This window comes from Chaetodon auriga, chromosome 19, assembly GCF_051107435.1.
Source record: "Chaetodon auriga isolate fChaAug3 chromosome 19, fChaAug3.hap1, whole genome shotgun sequence".
NCBI lineage: Eukaryota > Metazoa > Chordata > Actinopteri > Chaetodontiformes > Chaetodontidae > Chaetodon > Chaetodon auriga.
Window position 1 is genome coordinate 5,615,235 of NC_135092.1, and position 18,953 is coordinate 5,634,187.

Genomic DNA, 18,953 nt, shown 5'->3' on the forward strand with positions numbered 1-18,953 from the left:
GCTTGTGCACCTTCACAAAGACCTGTGCTCACAGGCCCGTAGCATGCAGATGTGAATCGCATGTTCTATGCTACAGATCCACGTATGTGCTCTGTCAGTCAGGGGACAGTACCAGGCACTGCTGATCCTCTGTGCTTTCAGCAGGGATTAGTAGGCGGTAGCTATGGCGACAGGTAATTTTAGCTTATATTTATGCAGCTTTTCTCTCCAAACATTTCATTATCTCATGGGATGATACACGAAAACCAATTTGCCTCTGAAACCCGAGGCCTTGGAGCAAATTTTGTGCTTAACATTTCAAATGAAATGCGACACAGCAATTTTCATTTTCTTCTATTTCACTTGTGGCTCTGTTGTTTTTGTCTTTGGATCGTTTTGGTCTTTTTTTAGGACAAATTCAGCCCGAAAAGAAGATGTTAAGGTATGCCGAACTGCATGTGAAGTGGATTTTTCCCTGATCTCAACCCTCAGATGAGTGCTGACATCAGGTCAAAAGATATTTTGGAGACTAATAACCATTGTTTTGGCAGAATTTAAGGGACGATATTTCAGAGGCAGGTCTTAACTAGTCTCAGTTTGTGCTCTCATATGTACACAAGCCTAAATTTAAAGGGTTATAATATTCATTACATTGGCTATATCATTACTTTTCATTATTCTATATTTTCAGTGCATTTCTTTTCTCGTGTCGGACAAATTGAGCAACAAAATATTGCACTTCTCACTATACTGTCTTCGTTTGGACTGCAACTTGGCAATCTCGTTAAAGATGTGTTTTTATTGTGCAGCGGATGTAAGAGGAGTCGTTAAGGATTGTGGAAATACCTTCAGCACAGCAGTAAGTGACCTTCTTGCTTTTGCCAGGGTTTTATCTTTCAGAAAGCGGATGCTTCGCTCGAAGACTTGAATGTAATCGTGAGACGCAAACTTTGTTTCGGTCCTAAACACACATTCAGCCCTTGAAATGCTGTTGAAACAAGAGCTGCATAGAGGACAGTTAAGTGGATTTGCAGGCTGCAGTCGCACAGATGGATACAAGAAATACAGCAATGGATAAATGAACAACAAAAAAAAACAGAAAGAAGATGTTACACTTCGACTGTCTGCTATTTAATAAAGGTAGAAGTACTCAAACATGCTCAGACAAACCGTCCAGTTTTCACCTGCAAGGCACCACACGAGCGTTCTTAACGGGAACTATGAATATTTGCACTGGCTCAGGAACGCACCTGAAATCACCCAACAACTCAAAAAGCTCTGGTTATTTAAAGTCATCTGGAGAATTATTCGACTTGTGTACACTTTTTCTGCAGCGCGCGCGTGGAGGCTTTGTACTTGAAGGTCTCCGCTGTGTGAAAAGGCAGAAAATAGCTCATGACAGGCTGACAGGCAGCCTGCTTAGTTGTTAGGAGTTAGCGGGTCAGCGCAGGGTTCAGCGCAGACCTTCGCTGCGCTCGCCGCCGCTCTAACAGGCGCTGTGTCCCTGCGAGAAAGTGGGCGGTAATTACAGCCGTGCAGGAGGGGAGGATGCTCTCCTGCAGAGATGAAACGCGCAAACACACACACACACACACACACACACACGAACACGTGGCCACACACAGTGCCCATGCCCCCGTTCCACAACTGATAATGAGCATCTAATGAGCGGTGATGTCATTACAACAAACACACAGCTGCCGACTCGCCTCTCTCCACTTCCTCCCTTATCTGTCCACTGCTTGCTTGCATTTAATTAGACTCCAGATGCTTCATGCTCTGTTTCTCTGTGGCACATTTTAGAAATAATAATAATCACAGTCCTGGCAGTGTCATGAAATGTGATGCGACAAGGCTAATATACATCACACACACCTGAACTAATTGTCAAGGCTTGAAAGCGCCGAGCTGATATAGATAGAAAGAAAAACATCTTCAAGGTGCAGCTTAATTTCAGCAGACATGCTCGTAAAGGTTACAGCGGGCAGACTGCCCCTCTGCTGAACTGGCTGCCATTGCCTCTGCATCAGCCCTGCGAGCACTTCCTGCCTTTTAAATGTGCAATTCTAGCGGGACATCCAATATTTTGGGGGCACAGCACAAGGTCATTTATAAATTCTTTCTGGGTTGAACTTGGATGAAAGCATTTGGGTGAGTATTGTCGGGAGGATGTGGCCCAGATATATTTAGAGAGTACGCATGAACGGCGTGAGGGCGCGTTTAGTTGATGCACAGAACAGACTCATTTTCTGCCTGTCTCATGTTACATCCTTTGTGGATGCAAACATCAACAACGAGCCACACTCACAAAACACAGCCTGGTCCGTAACTGGAAAAAGAGTGTTTCACTCAGTTTATTGAACAAAATATCTTACAGTATCTTGGATATACATATATACATATTATCTTGTACTGTGTAACGCGGCTGATGAACCCCTGCAGTGACATCAATTGCAACGCTGTGCCTCCAAACTTCAATGGATGTTTCAAGGAAATATTAATACATCATTGACTTCCAAACACATTATACAAATCTTAATATAGAAAGCACAAAAAATAAGAATTTATCAGTGAAAAGTACTCACTCCGAGGACAGAAAGGTTCTTCATACAAAAACAACTTTTACAATATTTTTGCTATTTTTTTTTTTTTTTGTTCTTTTTTTGCAGTTACAGTATGCAGGTAATAAATATACCTGGAATTCCCTCTGTTTTTGTCGTATGGTGTCGTTCTCTTTTCCTCTGCACGGAAATCACCAATAAGGACTTATTCTAGAACAAATAAAGTAGTGGCTCGGCCACCGGAGCTTCTGCTGTCGTCTCCTCTGCTGCTGCCACATGATCAGCAGGCCTCTCAGATAACATACACATCAGTCTTCTCCCCAAGAAGCCAATACGTTCTCATTTTGCCTTTGCCCTGGAAAAGCACAGAAATCAATAGGTTCATCAATGCAGATGAAGTGGGGATGGGGGTAATGTCCTCTATTAGGCTGCCCTTTGTTTAAGGGTGACCCTGACGGTTCCTGCAGTTCAGCTTACGCCTCCGCCTTTCTCCACAAAGGAAGCATTGCATAATCAGATTAACCGCGGCGTCGCACTGTCATTTGAAAATGCTGTTTTAAAGAATTCTCCATGCTGACTTACTTTACTTATTTAACTTCATTAAAATGCTTTAAAGATATCAACTCTAAAGAATATCAGAATCATCCTTTCGCATTTATTTCATGTCATTAATTTCCTTATGTAAACTCCTCCTAAGGTTGTTAAAACCCCTTCATTCCCAGAAACATTAAGACATACTGAGGACATAACCCAGTGTCTCAATGGTGGCTACAGCCATGATTTTATAGACTGAGCGATTAATTCTGTCTAATGAATCAAAGACCACTGAAAAAAAACCCTGTAGTCACAGCCCAGTCCATGAAGCAGCATCAGATTCTTCAATTATTTGAACACTTAAGGCATAAATATATGAGACGCAACTAGCAGCCCCATTACACAGAAGGATTTATACAGCAGGATGTCATTTTCCAATCTGAATCTAAGAAATATAATACTGTAAAAAAAAATGTTAATTTTGACATCTTATTGCATCTCATAATAAGTCTTAAAGTACATTTATTTGATCTATTTCAAATAAATAAACAAGGCAAATTGCACCAGTGTCAGTATTTCACCCTGTTGGCAGAATTTTCTCTCTTCAGGTCTGAGGCCAAATGATTTGTACAGAGAGATGTTTGTTTTTTTTTTGCAGCATGACCGCATTTCATTCAGCAGTCACAAACACAAGCAGGACAGCCTTTTTTCGTGCAAGGCTTGCGCTTTTTCTGGTGCTTCAGCTTGGCCGGTTTTGAGAAAGCAAAAGAAGGGCTCTTACCTTCATTTCTACGTCTCCTCGTAACTGGAGATCAAAGTAGCCAAACTCATCCAGCACTTCTTTGGTGGCTGAGGATACGTGGATCTTTAAGGCTGCAAAACACAACAAGAGCACAACAGACCAGAATGAGCATTTTCACTGTAAATGACAATATCTGAATGACCACTACGCTGCTTTTATCACTGCTTCAGGACTTACAGCAGAGGAGGAAACTGAGCAGCGAGACGAGACGATGCGTTCAGTCACATCAGACGCCAGCGGCTGAAATGCTAACGGTGATGAAAATCTGTATTGTTTTGTCCAATTAGTGCATACAGTGCAGAGAAGTGAGACGTGATTCCTGCCTGCGAAGCGTCAGGCTGTACAGTTTATTGCTGGCTAAGGGCCCTTAGCTGTAAGTGCTATCAATTATTTACCAGTGGAGGCACAATACAGGAAGCGACTCGGTGGTTAATCAATACGTCCGATGATTCGCTCGCAAAATATCCAACCACAGTTTCATAACACCAGTTCCTGTCACTGCCAGTTCAGAACAGAATTGTCAGTGTAGAAATAATTAGACTGAGCAGATCAATACATCGTATATTCAACTTTGAAATCATGGATCACTGCAGACTGTTTCCACCCCACCACAAGGTCGGAGAAACATGTTTGTAGTATGTTCTGTGGACTGACAAGTACAAGATTTAATTAACTGTTCAAATAAATGCTTGTTTACTGTTTATTAGGACTCCACCAGTTGTTACCTTGGTAAGGACTACTCTCCCTGAGCTCCATTTAAAAAAAAATACAGTATAATCAGCGAACATTTAGACTCCACATCCAGTCAGTCATACAGTTCTAATCTCTCCTCATTAAAACAGTGTCACCGTTACACCAAACAAAGTCAGGGGATAATAAATCCCATGAACCAACAATGAATTGATCTATTAACAAGTATTGTGTGTGGAGCCAAAGCCTGAAATGTCTTATTTCTCTGTGCCACAGAGCCGAAATGATTAAAAACACATCAGTCAATGAGCCACACTGTTGCTCTGGCCGACGTGTTCCTTCACTCAGTGAACACACACTGCAGTTTATACTGAGTCAATCACACATACACCATCCTGCTGCTGTAAATACTCATTAGAGTACTAAATATATATAAATCAGCAGCTGAAAATAGTCCCCATCAAATGCACTATTTAGTGCTGATAAAGTAGTGTTTGTTAAAAATGACAGTGCCCAGCTGTTCCTGGACATTACCGAGTATTTTGTAAAAATGAAACTGTATACTTGGCTTTAGGTTTAAACTGTGTACACCCTTCCTGAATGAAAAAAAAATGTCTCATGTGCAACAGAAATAATTAGGAACCCTAATGTTGGTACAAGCACTAAAATAGAACATTTTATCTCTGCAGCCCAAAATCACATATTTGTCTGAGAGGGCTTTACAGTTTCCACAAATGTACAACACCCCCGTCCTTCGACCATCGATATGAACAAGGAAAAATCTGCTGCCATTGTTTCCTCATCTGCTCACCTGTGCCATCAGTGCTTTTCCACTCTCAGCCACACTCACCTGATCACACACCTGAGGCTCATGGCAATCAGTGAAGTATTTAAGATGCTCTGCCACACTCACTCTCGGCCAGACTCTCACTGTTTCTATGCAAGACTCAATTACTAGTGGACTGCTCTCCCGTTGCTGAACTTGCCTGTTTCTGACCATGCCTGTTCTCCTGTTCCCCTGTAAATATCTCAACCTTTTGTCCCTGACCACAAGTCTTGCCTTACACTTCCTGGACCTTTGTTTGCCTGAGATTGTTTGGTGTATGCTGCACCAAACACTGAAAGAGATTCGATATTCTGCACTACCTGGATCTTTGCCTGCCTGTGACTGCTTGGTGTTTCATTCACTGTACATTACTAGAGACTGTGTACTTGTTGCTGCTTATCCTGCCAAGTCTAAGATTAAAATCAGTATAAGCTATATGTGTTGTGGTGACTCTGCACTTGGGTCCTAAACCCCCCTCGTCACAGAACGAGTAATAGAGAAGGGATACCAGGACACAGAGGTAGAATTACAATATGGCAAAACTGAATGACAGATATATACAATACACAGCAGAGGGACAACAATCTCAGAGACAACGAATAAGCTGGAAGTCCTTGTAAAGACTGAAAAACAGCAAATAATGAGGGCCTTGCCACCAGTGCATCGTTTGTATAAAACATGTTCCTCCCTGTTGAAAACCAACCTGTGTGGAGACATCTGATATAAAATCCAGCAGGCACAGGAGTCAAAAAATAGAAGAAAAACAAGTAACAGTGACACTCACCCTCTCCGTTGGACTCCATTCGAGATGCCGTGTTGACAGTATCTCCAAACAAACAGTATCTGGGCATTTTCAGACCGACCACGCCGGCACAGACTGGCCCTATAAAACACAAGCTCATTACAGTCTCATTTTACAGTGGAAAAAACAATCATATCTGGCATGCTAGGAGCTGCTGTCATTATCACACGGCTACCACAGTGAAAGTATTTTTCAATAGGACCGCAGAGGTGTGATTGAATTAAAATTGTACTCAGAATGCTTCAAATTACTCTGACAATGCTAAGTACCAGCCTACGCATGCTGGTCCATTTCTGCTGCACGTCAAGAGTCTGAATAAGAACATAAACAGTGCCGCCATGAGCTGATACAGACTAAATAATGTGTCAGAAGCCTCTTACATCAGGCTAAATGCTACAGACAGATCAAGATAAAACATCCTGAGTGTTTATGTCCAGTCAGTGCGTTGGTATCCAGAGGTGGGAAGTTACAAATCATAAGTGTCCGGCACTTGATGTGCACTCTGTTGGCAGTTTATTAAATATATCTGGCTAAAACTAGTGCAGGCTAATACAACAGGCCCGCAATAAATCCTACTTTCATGAAGCTTTGAGGCAGTAGTTGTACTGAGAGGTATTTAAAAATTTTTTGTCCACCCTCGTACATTTCCACTGATTTGAGACCATGTAATCTAGTTCTCTGAAGTACACAGTTCAATCAAGCACATGTACATTTCTCTTTTATCAACTGATCCACTGTATAAGCTCTCAAAATAACAATATTCAAGTCGTCTGGTTCAGACCCCCGACTCACTGCCCGCATCTTGGGATTTATTCCCCAATTTAAAAGGGTCTGGTGTTGTGCTCATTACGGGCTGTTTTCCTACCAGTCAATTGTTGATGGACACGAGGCAAATTAAGAATGTGCCAGAGGAAGAAAAATAGCTAAAATCAATGAAAAATAGCAACAGAAAAATGGCCTCAAAAATGGGGACATGCTGGGACGAGATCGATGCAGCTGCACACAGCGCCGCGAGCAGAAGTAAGAACTCGTAAATCGACATTTTTGTTGGTTGTTGAGGAAAATATTCAGTTAGCTGCCCAGAGCAACTGCAGCTTTTGTCTACAAGAAAGCAAATGATGGTGTTGACTCATCGACGCCTTGGTCAAGGACACCTCGGCAGGATGGAAAACAGCCATTATGAGGACTGAATCAGGTCACCTCGGAGCAGATGCACACTCCAGATCCAGATCAGGCGGAGGTTCAGGACTCACCTGTGTGTATACCTATCCTGAGTCTCAGCTGGTCGTTGGGTCTGTGTCGGATCTTGAATGTTTTGACCTGCTCTAACAAAGCCAGCGACATCCCAGCGATCTCTCTGGCGTGTAGTTTTCCGTTCCGCACCGGCAACCCTGACACCACCATGTAGGCATCTCCAATGGTCTCCACCTGAGGGACAAAGTCATATCATTTTTGCTGCTGTATTCCCAGGATTCCTGAATGCATCAGTGGGTAGATGACAGCATTAAGACTCTTGTTATTCCCTATTTGGGCCCTCACACTAAACTCCAGATTAGAAACATATAAGCAAATTTAGAATTGTAATTATTCCCACTGATCATCCCGACTTACCTTGTATACATCAAAGTTATCGATGATGGCGTCAAAACAGGTGTACAGATCATTGAGCAAAGTGACAACCTGCAGAGAGACACAGAGGAGTTTTAATTATATGTCGCCAGTAAAGGGACGATACTGCAAGAAGGAGATAAGTCCTGAAGTCTTTATGTCAGTTGAAAGAATGGTGACTTAAATAGTTGACGCTGTTTTCTTTCGTTAAACACTGAGAGACCAGTGTGTGTGCAAAAGCTTCACACTCTCCCACATTATCTGTCTGTCACTGGATGATTGCCCGCTGAGGCTCACTGACACACACATTTACAGGATCATCATTCAAATCCACAGATGGAATATTACAAACACAATCTGTATTAAATTTACCAAAGTGTGGGGCCTAATTAGCTGTGATGCAGCAGTCATGTCAGAGGTTGGCTGTTTATTCAAAGAACAATTTGTCATTTAGTCATCATCTTTTAATGTTTTTTTTTAGAACTGTGACTAAACTTGAAATAAAACACAGCTGGCTCCTTATGCAGGCAGGACATTCTGTGCTGTACTTCAGGAGTGAGCAGTGTTGAGTGAATGAGAACATTTAAACTGTCATGGAGCAGGACCTAAACTGTGAGGAACTTCAGATCATTTTGTTCTGAACTCTTAAAGGCACACTGCATGATTCACAACCAGACTCAAAACACATGATGAGAACCTACGGTCACATTATTGACAGGTCTTTTAATGTGAGGGCTGTCAGTTGGAAAACAATGAAATCTAGGTTCTGGATGTTTTCTGGTGCTGTTAAAGGTCTGTTTATATCACTGATGTAAAAGTAGCATTAAAAGAGGCCTTTATTTTCTACTGTAGTAACCTGAACAGATCAGAGTTTTCTTGTAAACAAATACAATTTACATCTACACTCATCAAAACATACTGTGTGCGTCCTTGAGGCCTAACAAGCTCATGCTCAATGCATGTCCTTCCTCTTAAAATATCTGCAAAGTTAAATTTACTCCTATAAAAACATGCAAAACTGGCCCTAAAACAGGATTTCTGGGGTGCTTTGGTGAAGAAACATGTGTCACATTAATATGTCTCATCTTTAGACCCTTCAGCAGCTTCACACAGCTATATTTTAGTGGAAACCATTCAAAGGTGAATAATCTCTCTAATCATCTAATTATACTACAGATTTATAATTATAGAGTAATTATACTTAAAACCTTTGCTGGATTACTGTGGGTGCAGGAGACATCCCTCATATGTTCACAAACTGTGTTTCACTATGATTAGAGGAGTGATGCATCCCACTAATGCACTACAACATTTTCAAATGGCTGTTAGGGTGCACGAGGAGGGCCACTACAATTACAGGTCAGCACATGGTGAAGCATTTGATCGACTGACTGGCTGACAGTGGGAACACGGATGGACATTTCCACTGTGGGTGGAGGTTTTTGGGGTCTGTCACCTCCTCTGTATTTTGCAGTATTTTATCATACTGTATTATTCTCAGGTACACATAGAAATGCAGTGAACAGCATTCATATTGTTTCAGTTGAAGATCCTTCATTTGAAATTCTGTCCTGGTCAAGAAGCATAAATGGTTCTTTCCCACAACTTGTGAAGATAAAGAAGCTGCACTTAAGAAGAGCATGTCCAATCTTGAGGTGATCCCACTGCATGTGAAGGTGTCCATCAACACCTCAGAGCCTCTGCCTGGATGTGGCATTATGATAATGTATTTGGTCCAGTAACCTCCCTTTGGTATCCAAGCGAGAGGGAGATATGTGGTGGCAAATGTGACTCAGCTCTGCGTCAACACACTCTTCCATCTAACAACTGTACTATTTTGAGTTGCAGCCCATGTGTGGGAACACACACTGTGGGAACTATGAGACACACCGTAGGTAGAGACCTGATACTGGTGAGCACTTTTATGCATGAATAGAGAAAGAGGATTCAAACATCGGATCTTCAAGATACAGCTCACCGAAGAACACAAAGTTACGCCGAGTTGCAGAGTGGGAATGATTCACAGGATTGACATTTTGATTGCGGTGTACCTGCAGCGGTGTGCTCTCTGCAGACATGGACGTGAAGCCCACAATGTCGCTGAAGTAAATGGTGACGCTGTCGAATGCTTCTGCCTGCACCGTCTCCCCTCGTTTTAGCTGCTCTGCTACTGAACTGCGTGCAGAGAGAGAGAGAGAGACATGGGGTCAACATGTTCATGCCACGAAACAGTAAAATAAGTTCTGAAAATGAAAGAAAGGGCAGATCAGAGGAGAAAAATCAAATGACTGAAGACATAAAAAAAATTCATTTAGTCAGGTTTAGCTAAAAATCCTCAAAGTCCTCCTAAAACACAACTACAGAACGCCTGGCAGGTTCAATTATAACTAGACATCAGCTTATCTTCGCTAATTCTGCTCACGCTAATTTTCTCTAATCAAATAATACCAAAGGCAAAAGCGCCGTGCCAGAAATGGGCGGGTGAGAAATAATATCTGTCCTTTCTCAGGCCCTTCTCCATCCGTCTGCATGGCTTTGAAGGAGGGAAGATACTTAAGCAGGAAAAAAGGATAAATGGGCGAGAAAGATGGGATTTGCTTCTGTGGTGTTATTCAAACGCCTTAATGAGCAGTTTGCCTGTCAGTTCCCTCTGTTTCCTTTCATCTACAGTGAGATCGCACCACAGGGAAACGTGTATCTGTTAATGAAATGTAGTGTTGGGAGGGATTTGGAGTCTTTAATTAATACAGGGATTTAACACAATTGACAGACTGTCATAGAGCCACGCTGGTAACACGCACCGTATTTGCTGGGTTAATTGGAGTTTGAAGCGTTTGGGTGGAAGGACAAAAGTGTGAAAGTGATTAATCATTCTTTCTTACTGCGGTAAAATTTGATACAGGAGGTTTTCGGCTTTCCTTTTCTCCTCCAGGTAGGCTTGCGTTCGCTCCTCCACCAGGTTCTCCAGGTTATTGGCGTACTGCTCCATCCTGGACAGCAGGTTGTTAAGAATACTGGTGCTGCCCTCCCTATGGAAAACACAGAGTAGAATCAGGTAATATCCACACAAACACCTGGTCAGCGAAAAGCTCGGCTCCCCAGTGTTTACAGGCTCATTCTCGTTTTATGAGTCATTTTTCAAGGTTTTGTCCATCAGTCCTATCTGTAAGTGATGAGATCTGCCTACATTACCCACAATACAACTCGACCGTCCGAGATTTGGGTGTGTTGTGCAAGCTAAACTAACTAAACTTGAATGTTGACTCAACTGACATCACTTGAGGCAGTTTATCAGACTTCACACAGCTCCCTCTGGAGCCGCAGAGGTCTTTAAAAAACATTTTTCACATAAACTACAGTAGTACTGCAAACAGACTTTGGTATTTAAAATTGATGGAATTCTCTTTGGTTATCTGCACTCACACATGTTCATCATGTCATTTCATTGTAACTGCTTTGTGAATTGGCTCCACCAATCAGATTTAAGAGAGAAACAATCTGTATTTTAACCATTTTAAATCCAGTCGGATTTAAAATGTATGCAAAAGAGAAAAATAAAACTTCTTTGTTTGAGGTGAAAACTATTGTTTATACAGTAAATGTCAAACCACAAATGTCAAGAGTGGCCAAGTCTAAGGACTGATGCTTGTCGAGCCCCTTGTCTCAAAGTTAGAATTTGAGGAAATCACGGCTCCAGATTTTCAATCCCAAATGTGGGTCAAACTCCAAAATCTCTGGATGCAACAACATCATTTGATTAGACCTTCTTGACCTGGTAAATGCCCAGTTTCCAACAGATTTCTGTTAAAATATTTTTAGTTGAGAGAACAGAGATGATCATCAGGATATTTTGTGGCTGTGTGGTACTAACCATGCTAAATAAACAGACCTTCATGAGCAGCTTTGCAGTTTGAGAAATACAAGCCCAGCTCTCTCAGCTTTAATACTTTAATGTAATAATGACTGCAGTGCCTTCAGAGGTTAAATGGCGGTGTACATGTCTAATCACTCAGAGCTAAAACAGGAACTGTGCTTTGCTCCAATGACACATCTCTGTTTTATCTTGTATACGATGTGTTTGTACACAGTATCAGTCACATATGACCACACAGCAGCTGCTGTTACCTTCCAACATGGAAAGAAACCAGACACCAAACATTCTGTGAAATGTCTCTATTTACGTCTCTGCAGCTGCGATCGTAGCATTTCACGTATATTTTATAACTATATAATACACATGTTGTGTAATGTGTGTGTCTCAGGAGATTTCAACATTCATATGCTTCATACACACACACATACACAAATGCATGCATGTACACGCATTTACTCCAACGGAGCAAGACAGTGAGTCATCCACACCACCGTGGCGGCTAAAAGCATCAATGCCTGGCATCCGGCCATACTTCTTGTGGGTCACAGATCCTACACACACCCACATGTTGTTTAAGTTTAAAGAACCAAACATCAGAGGGAAACATGAGAGACGGTGATGAGTATCAACGCTCTGAATGCAATCACCGTCCATGCGCTGAGAATCACAGGCATCCACATTTTACCACCATTCATCCAAACTAATAGTAAGAGTGGAAACTGAGAGCTGTGTGTACGATGAGCGTAACGCTGAAGAGATGAGAAGCCAAAAAGAATCATTTCAGCAAGTGATTCAATCCTGCACCCTGTTCCAAAACCTCATTCTTCTTAAAGCAAGTGAAGAAATATCAGACAACTCGTTTGTTACCATGCATTTGTCTGTTGATAGAAGGCCATGGACCGAGGCACAACTGAGGTTTGTCAGTACGCCACCATATGTCCATTCATCAAGAACTTCTTGTTTGTGCTTTCCAATCAGCTTTCAGACCACAAGCAGTCACCAGCTATGAAACCGAGGTCGGCGGTAAAGAGAGAGGGGGCAGCCGGTGCTCTTGTGTCTCACAAGGTTATGCGCCGCTGACGTCTGAGTTGACGATGCTTGAACTTTTGTGCTGCCGTGGCGAGACATGTTACCATGACGACCACAGAAACCACACAAGGAAAACGATCTAGGAGCAAATTTTACTGCTACTGTCTGAATTGTACCCCTATTTTCCCGCTGTGAACAAATGTAATCAAAAAAATATTAGAGTAAAATTACCCACCAATCGTTAGAGGTAATTGGTAGCTGCAGTGATGCAGCTGCACCCTACTGCTGACCAATCAAAATACAGAACCAACATCACTGCATCTGCAGCAGTAACTGCTCGCTGTATGAAAGGACTTTTCCATGAATCCTCCGAACAATTTCAACCAAACTTTTGCACTTATTTGGGTCAGTTTGCTAGTAATGCTTTATTTCCTATAATTTCCTAAAAAAGAACTGGAAAGATGATGTAATTAATTTCAGGGAAAATGGACAGTTCGCAATTGGAACATTTCCACTTAATTAGCTCCAAGTAATTGCTAGCATAAGCTGGAGTCCTTTAGTCAGTGCACTGCAGGTCACCTGAACATGTAAAAATGTGAGATTAGCCTACGGACAAGTACAAAATTAAAAGCGTACAATAATACATGATTATTTACTTGAGTATAAATGGAGAAGTCAACAGAGATGGAAGTCTGTCTGGATCTCATCAACTGCTCTAACGCACAACACAACTGGCCAAACTCCAGTAACTGTCTCTGGATTTTTTCCCTGTAGTTTGTATCAAATTATTTCCAGGAAACTTCGTATGAAATTATTAGAAAATTACTGACACATGCAGCAACTGCAAGCAAATGTAGATGACACGTCCACGTATGAAACCCTACAGCAACTTGATGCATTTAGACCAACTGAAGTAACTGCACAAAGCCAAACAGGATTTACGCAGTTTCAGGAGATCACGGCTGTCATCAGCAAGTCAGCATGTTTGTCTGTCACTGTGTATTTTTGATGTGGATGTGGATCCAGACTAGCTGATTAAAAATTAAAAACATTCTGTACTATTTAAAACACAATGCAGACCGCTGTGCAGTCTTGGCAGAGGTACGCGCGTTCTGAGTGCTTTCTTGTTTACATAGTGGCAAACATGCTTTAAGAAGTTCCATTCTCCTCAGATTTGTGGACTGATGTGCCAGTTGCCAGTTGCTTCAGCAAAAACAGTTTAGAAACAATTCAGTGCTGAACAGAAAGTGAAATGAATCCTTTCTGCAGCATAAGCAGTGATGGCGAACAGAGGGAGACTTGATGTCGGTGTGGAGAGGTCGAGTACTCACGGTGAGCGAAGTGTCAGCTCCCTCTGTGTTACACACGTTTACTGCTGAACACCCCTCTTGTTACGGCGCCCTTCAAGCCAAAGCTCATACACAAGCACCAAAAATAACAGCCCATCCATCACGTCATGTCAACAACATACATTTACCTAATGAAAATAACCGGCAAACACTGCATTAAGGCACAGGCCTCTGTGACGAGGGGCCTCACACACGAGAGGAGGGGCTTAGCGTGCGGCTGTCAAGAGCAGCCTTGAGTGCTCCTGAGGATGTCAATCATGTCGAGCTCTCTGCTGCAAATGGAAAGACATACATCACCGGGCTCATCAGAGCTCACAGAGGAGAGGTCAGGCTGAGGGAAACACCGGGCACAGATCTGTTTATAGATTCCCCAAAGCACCTGCTTTTAGCTTGCTCCTCCATCAAATCAACATGTGGATTTGTAGTGTTGTACACTGAACATATGATATGTACTTTACATTTCTGCCCATCAGAGTGAAATTTTGATGTATCTTCTAAGCAGTTACTATTTTTGTTGTCCATGTTGGCCAATTATTACTGCATCTTAAAGCATTTCTGTGCAGTAACTGCTCTGAACTTCTTGAACTCTTCTTGTTGCTGAGGTAAAAGGATGGTCTGGAATCCACAGATCAACTGAGAACTGCAACCTTTCAATGCATAAAATGACAGTTCACAGTATCCTTCTCATCACATAGATATTGTCAGTCCTCGATGTTCAAGGCTCAGCAGTCATTACACAGTACAGGATTACACAAAGAAATGCAGCTTTGGATTGCATAACAATGTAGCCCATGAATGCAGCGGCGTGTAGCATCAAGCTCTCAAATATCTGACATCAGAGCGGTTTCATGCTCACAAAAGGTACTTTGACTAAATTTATAAAGGCAGTGGAATCTTCACGATGATGGATCACTTGTTAATGGCCCTTAAAGTCAACAGCAAGTCCTTTAAAATGATAAATAATAATTAGAATATTGAATACTGTAACTAGTTGGAGCAGGTATGAAAGGCAGACAGGAAGCATCACTGGTGCATTAGCTGTAATCTGTGACCATGCATGGCTAAAGCTGGATTTACACTTATCGCTCAGTATCACAAAATGAAATGAAGAATGCAAACACAGTAGCACGCTGTGGGCTGACCATGTATGACACATCCGTCCAGTGGTTACGACAGGTGAAATTCAGCACTGCACTGTCGATCAGCTGCTTCACCAGAGGCACCTACGGCAGGACGGCTACACCCTGTGACATACAAGTGTAATTCCATCCAAACTCAGCTAGATACCACACGCATGACCACACCAGGAGCAGAAAGCTTCCAAGTTGCCATTCAGTATAATGAACCATGACCCGTGTCTCCATCTCCATGTCAAAACTCACAGGACAGAAAGGTCGACCGCGGCTGGCAGGCAGAACATTAAAACCTCTGGCAGCTTGAATCTGCATTCAGCCTGCATTACCTCCTCAGCCCTCACTTTACCCTGAAATATACCCTGTAATGCCTTTATAACATAACATGTGGAATTGCATGTACAGCAATGTCACACATGTGTATTTCCGTATCCACTTGTTCCAACATTTATTGGAGCTATATGTGCTTTTATTAAGTGAAGCATTCAGACCCAAGGCGCCATGTTTTTTTATGGCTGCATCAGTATATCCAATTGAAATTTTCCACATCTCTTTGTGCGCAATTTTCTGCATATTTCCTTTTTGAAAACCTCTGGGATCTTGCAAGAATTTTTAAGGCCCTGAGTGATGGGGTCCTACATGAACACAGTATTTTCTTCCAAAGTTAAAGCAGTTTTGGTAATTTCATATGAGAGATTTCTGTATTTCTGTTTTTCTCTGTGTTCTCCTCACTGATGTCTCAATTTGGACAAAGTGATGTCACCTACTTCTGTGCACCAATCAGAACTGAGCATTTGAAATTTATCAGGAGCTTATATGTACAGTTCTGTGCGTTTGAAAGCCACTTAGTCCCACAATGCATTTGTAATGTGTGATCCGTGCGGTTGTGTCCTACAGCAGCACAGTGTATTTACTGAAGGAAAAAGCTGTAGACCTTATCTCAATGATGACTTCCTTATCTCATAATTACAAAAGATCTCACGGGGAAAGATTTCATAATTATGAAAATGTATTCTAGTGATTCTGAGACCTTTTCTCATATTTCTGACATCTTTTCTCGTTCTTATGAGACAGTGAGTCATAATTATGAGATAAGGTCTCCGTTATTTTCTTTGGTGAATCATTCACAGGTGATCAAATGCTGACATTCTGTTTGGCTCCTCAGCGTCTCATACAGACTCACTAACCTTGAGCGTCTGTAAGAGATGAAGCAGGCTTTCAGCTATCTCCAGTGTAAACTCATCCGTGCCAATATTAGATGGTCATACCAGCTGTTCAAAAGAGTGACCTTAGGTGGGTGGAGCTCAAGAGACCAGGGTTTGTTTCCCGTGTGAAACCTAAAGTCAGTGTTTTTTCTGCGTTATTATGGATACCACTGCTTTTCTTGGCAAGGCTTGGCCTATTCTGCCTCTGACTGGTTGCCCTCCGTTGGTTGGGTTGGTTCAGTTTAGGCATGAGGAGTGAGAGTGGTTAAGGTTGATGGAGAATATCAGGGTAAGCCATTCAGAGGCACATAGGGCAGGCTTTGCCAAGAAAAGCAGAGGGATCCATATTAATACACTTTTCCTACACCTAACCAAGTATTCTTGATGCCTAAACCGAAACCAAACCATGACCCCTTCACAACTGCGAGTGTTTCAACATTAAACTTGTGGTAGAAAGGCTTTCTTGTAGGAAGGCTTTGCAGGTCGCACACAGACTCTAAAGGACACCTTGTCCATGGGATACAGAGGAGTGTGACAAAGCGGCGGCAGTACTTGATGACCTTGGATGAGGATGTGTTGACTGAAAGCACCAAGCTTCTGTAGTGTACGACTTCACTTGATTATTTTCATCTTACAAGCCCGATTCCGAAAAAGTTTTCATAAAACCAGATAAAACTGAAAGTGACAACTTGCTAATGCTTATCTGTACATATAGTATACTAATATGGTCGACTTTCCCATACAGTTCCTACCAGCCTCTAGTTCAAATGCAAAAATGTGCTAGAAATTGTGTACTTCGGGGTGTGTTCTGTGTGTGTGTGTGTGTGTGTGTGTGTGTGTGTGTGTGTGTGTGTGTGTGTGTGCTCTATAATGTCACTTAATGTCAGCAGGGATGCTTCACACACTAACTCTTTCTGACAGAGCTGTCCTACTCAAGGGAAAACATGTTCCTCCATTCCTGGGTCAACACAAAACTCCGAACCAAAAATATGCATATGAATGATTCATAGGATCATTGAAAACAATACCAGAAACATGGACTCACACACTACCCTTTCTTACACAAACACACACACACACACTCATAGATGGAAAGGCAGTAAAGAGCACTTCCTGTCTGGAGCTGCTTGTCAGGAATCACAAGCAGCCTTTTATCTGAAATTGTCTTGGTGATTTCCAGAGCATGATTCTTTTTTTCCCGTTTGCCTTTTTGAATCTCTTAAACGTATCAACTTGCACGGCCGTCAAAGGGACGTCGGGCTCTCAACACAGCGTTCAGATCTCGAGGTTGGCAGAGAAGACAGTGATAGTCTGGGAAAGAACGGCCTCCGTCCATTTCAATTTGTCAAATTATCTCCGCTTTGAAAACAAGGCTGGAAGTGTAGTTAATTTAATCAAGAGTGCTTCCAGCTCCTTGTGTTTTGCTGTAATTCATTCTTCAGTCATTTAAAGCAACATTATGCAACTATCTTACCTCAAAATAACAGCTTCAACATCACTGCGATGGTTCACTGACTTCTAATAGGGAGAACGTTCTTTCCTTCCCGCTCTGCGCCATGAACGCCTGCTCTTGCGCAATGGAACTTGGGTACAATGTCCCTTGAGAAGTGAACTACGTCATACACCACCAACTATGTCGTTGATGTTGGTGCAACTGGACCATATTTTATGAAGAAAACATTTTCTGGTTTTCCCTCTGATGTCCTCCAGCTGCTCTGCTTCAACCGTCAAATGGCAAAAATCTATTTTCTCACTTACCTCCAGTCGCATCGAGGCTATGCAGATTTGTTCATGGGATATTTGTGTTCGAGATTCCTGAGGTTGCTTTTTGTAATTTCAGTGAAGGGACTTTTTAAGGATTGGGCCATGAAGAGAAGTAAAGTGCGAGTCTCACTTGTTGAGTTTGGCCACGTAGATCTTGATGTGGCCAAAGTCGGGCCTCTCGGTCGGGTCCTCGGCCCAGCAGCCCTCCATCAGGATGGTCAGCTCCTCCGAGTGGCATCTGTTGTCCGTGGTGGGCCGAAAGTAGGGCTTCTGACCGTTCCTCACCTTCTGTACGATCTCTGCGGCGGAGAGAGGACAGAGTGTGTTCTCCAGATGGAAATGTGTGTGTGTGTGTGTGTTTGTGTCAGGCTGTTATAATCATCAGGCTCACTTCACATGGCGTTCTGTTCAGTGGGACTATGTGCAGCTGAACACCACTGTAAAAAATGTGCGTACGCTGGGTTGACAAAATAACAGAAACACCTTACAATATAAAAGAACAACAAAACACTGCATTTAACAAATCTCAAAGCAACTTCTGTTGAGGAAAAACTTAACTGAAACAGGTCTCAGGTCTTTCTGATATTCTGCCACCACCTGTACATTTTTAATACCTCCTTACTGATCTCACAGTGCCACTGCAGCGTTACTAAAGCCTCCCTCCTGTTCTTTAAGCTGCATTAAGTGATTGTGTGATCTTCCGACCCTGCGTTACAGTTTTCAGGAATACTGATATTCTTTTGATAGTTCTGTAGTTCACGTGCTCTTTCTGCTGAGTGAGCCTTCATGTAGATGGC

At 42.3% G+C, this 18,953-nt stretch overlaps 1 protein-coding gene across 1 annotated transcript in view; it reads right to left on the reverse strand.

Annotated features, from left to right (window-relative positions):
* Positions 1-2,305: 2,305 nt before the first annotated feature.
* npr2 (natriuretic peptide receptor 2) overlaps positions 2,306-18,953 on the reverse strand; it is a 52,618-nt gene continuing 35,970 nt past the window's right edge. The window contains exons 15-22 of the mRNA XM_076758518.1: positions 18,287-18,455; positions 10,685-10,831; positions 9,854-9,977; positions 7,806-7,874; positions 7,448-7,622; positions 6,177-6,275; positions 3,856-3,947; positions 2,306-2,895 (exon numbers count right to left, since the gene is read on the reverse strand). Coding sequence (XP_076614633.1) covers positions 2,833-2,895; positions 3,856-3,947; positions 6,177-6,275; positions 7,448-7,622; positions 7,806-7,874; positions 9,854-9,977; positions 10,685-10,831; positions 18,287-18,455 — 938 coding nt within the window. The 3' untranslated portion in view covers positions 2,306-2,832. The remainder of the gene's footprint in view (positions 2,896-3,855; positions 3,948-6,176; positions 6,276-7,447; positions 7,623-7,805; positions 7,875-9,853; positions 9,978-10,684; positions 10,832-18,286; positions 18,456-18,953) is intronic.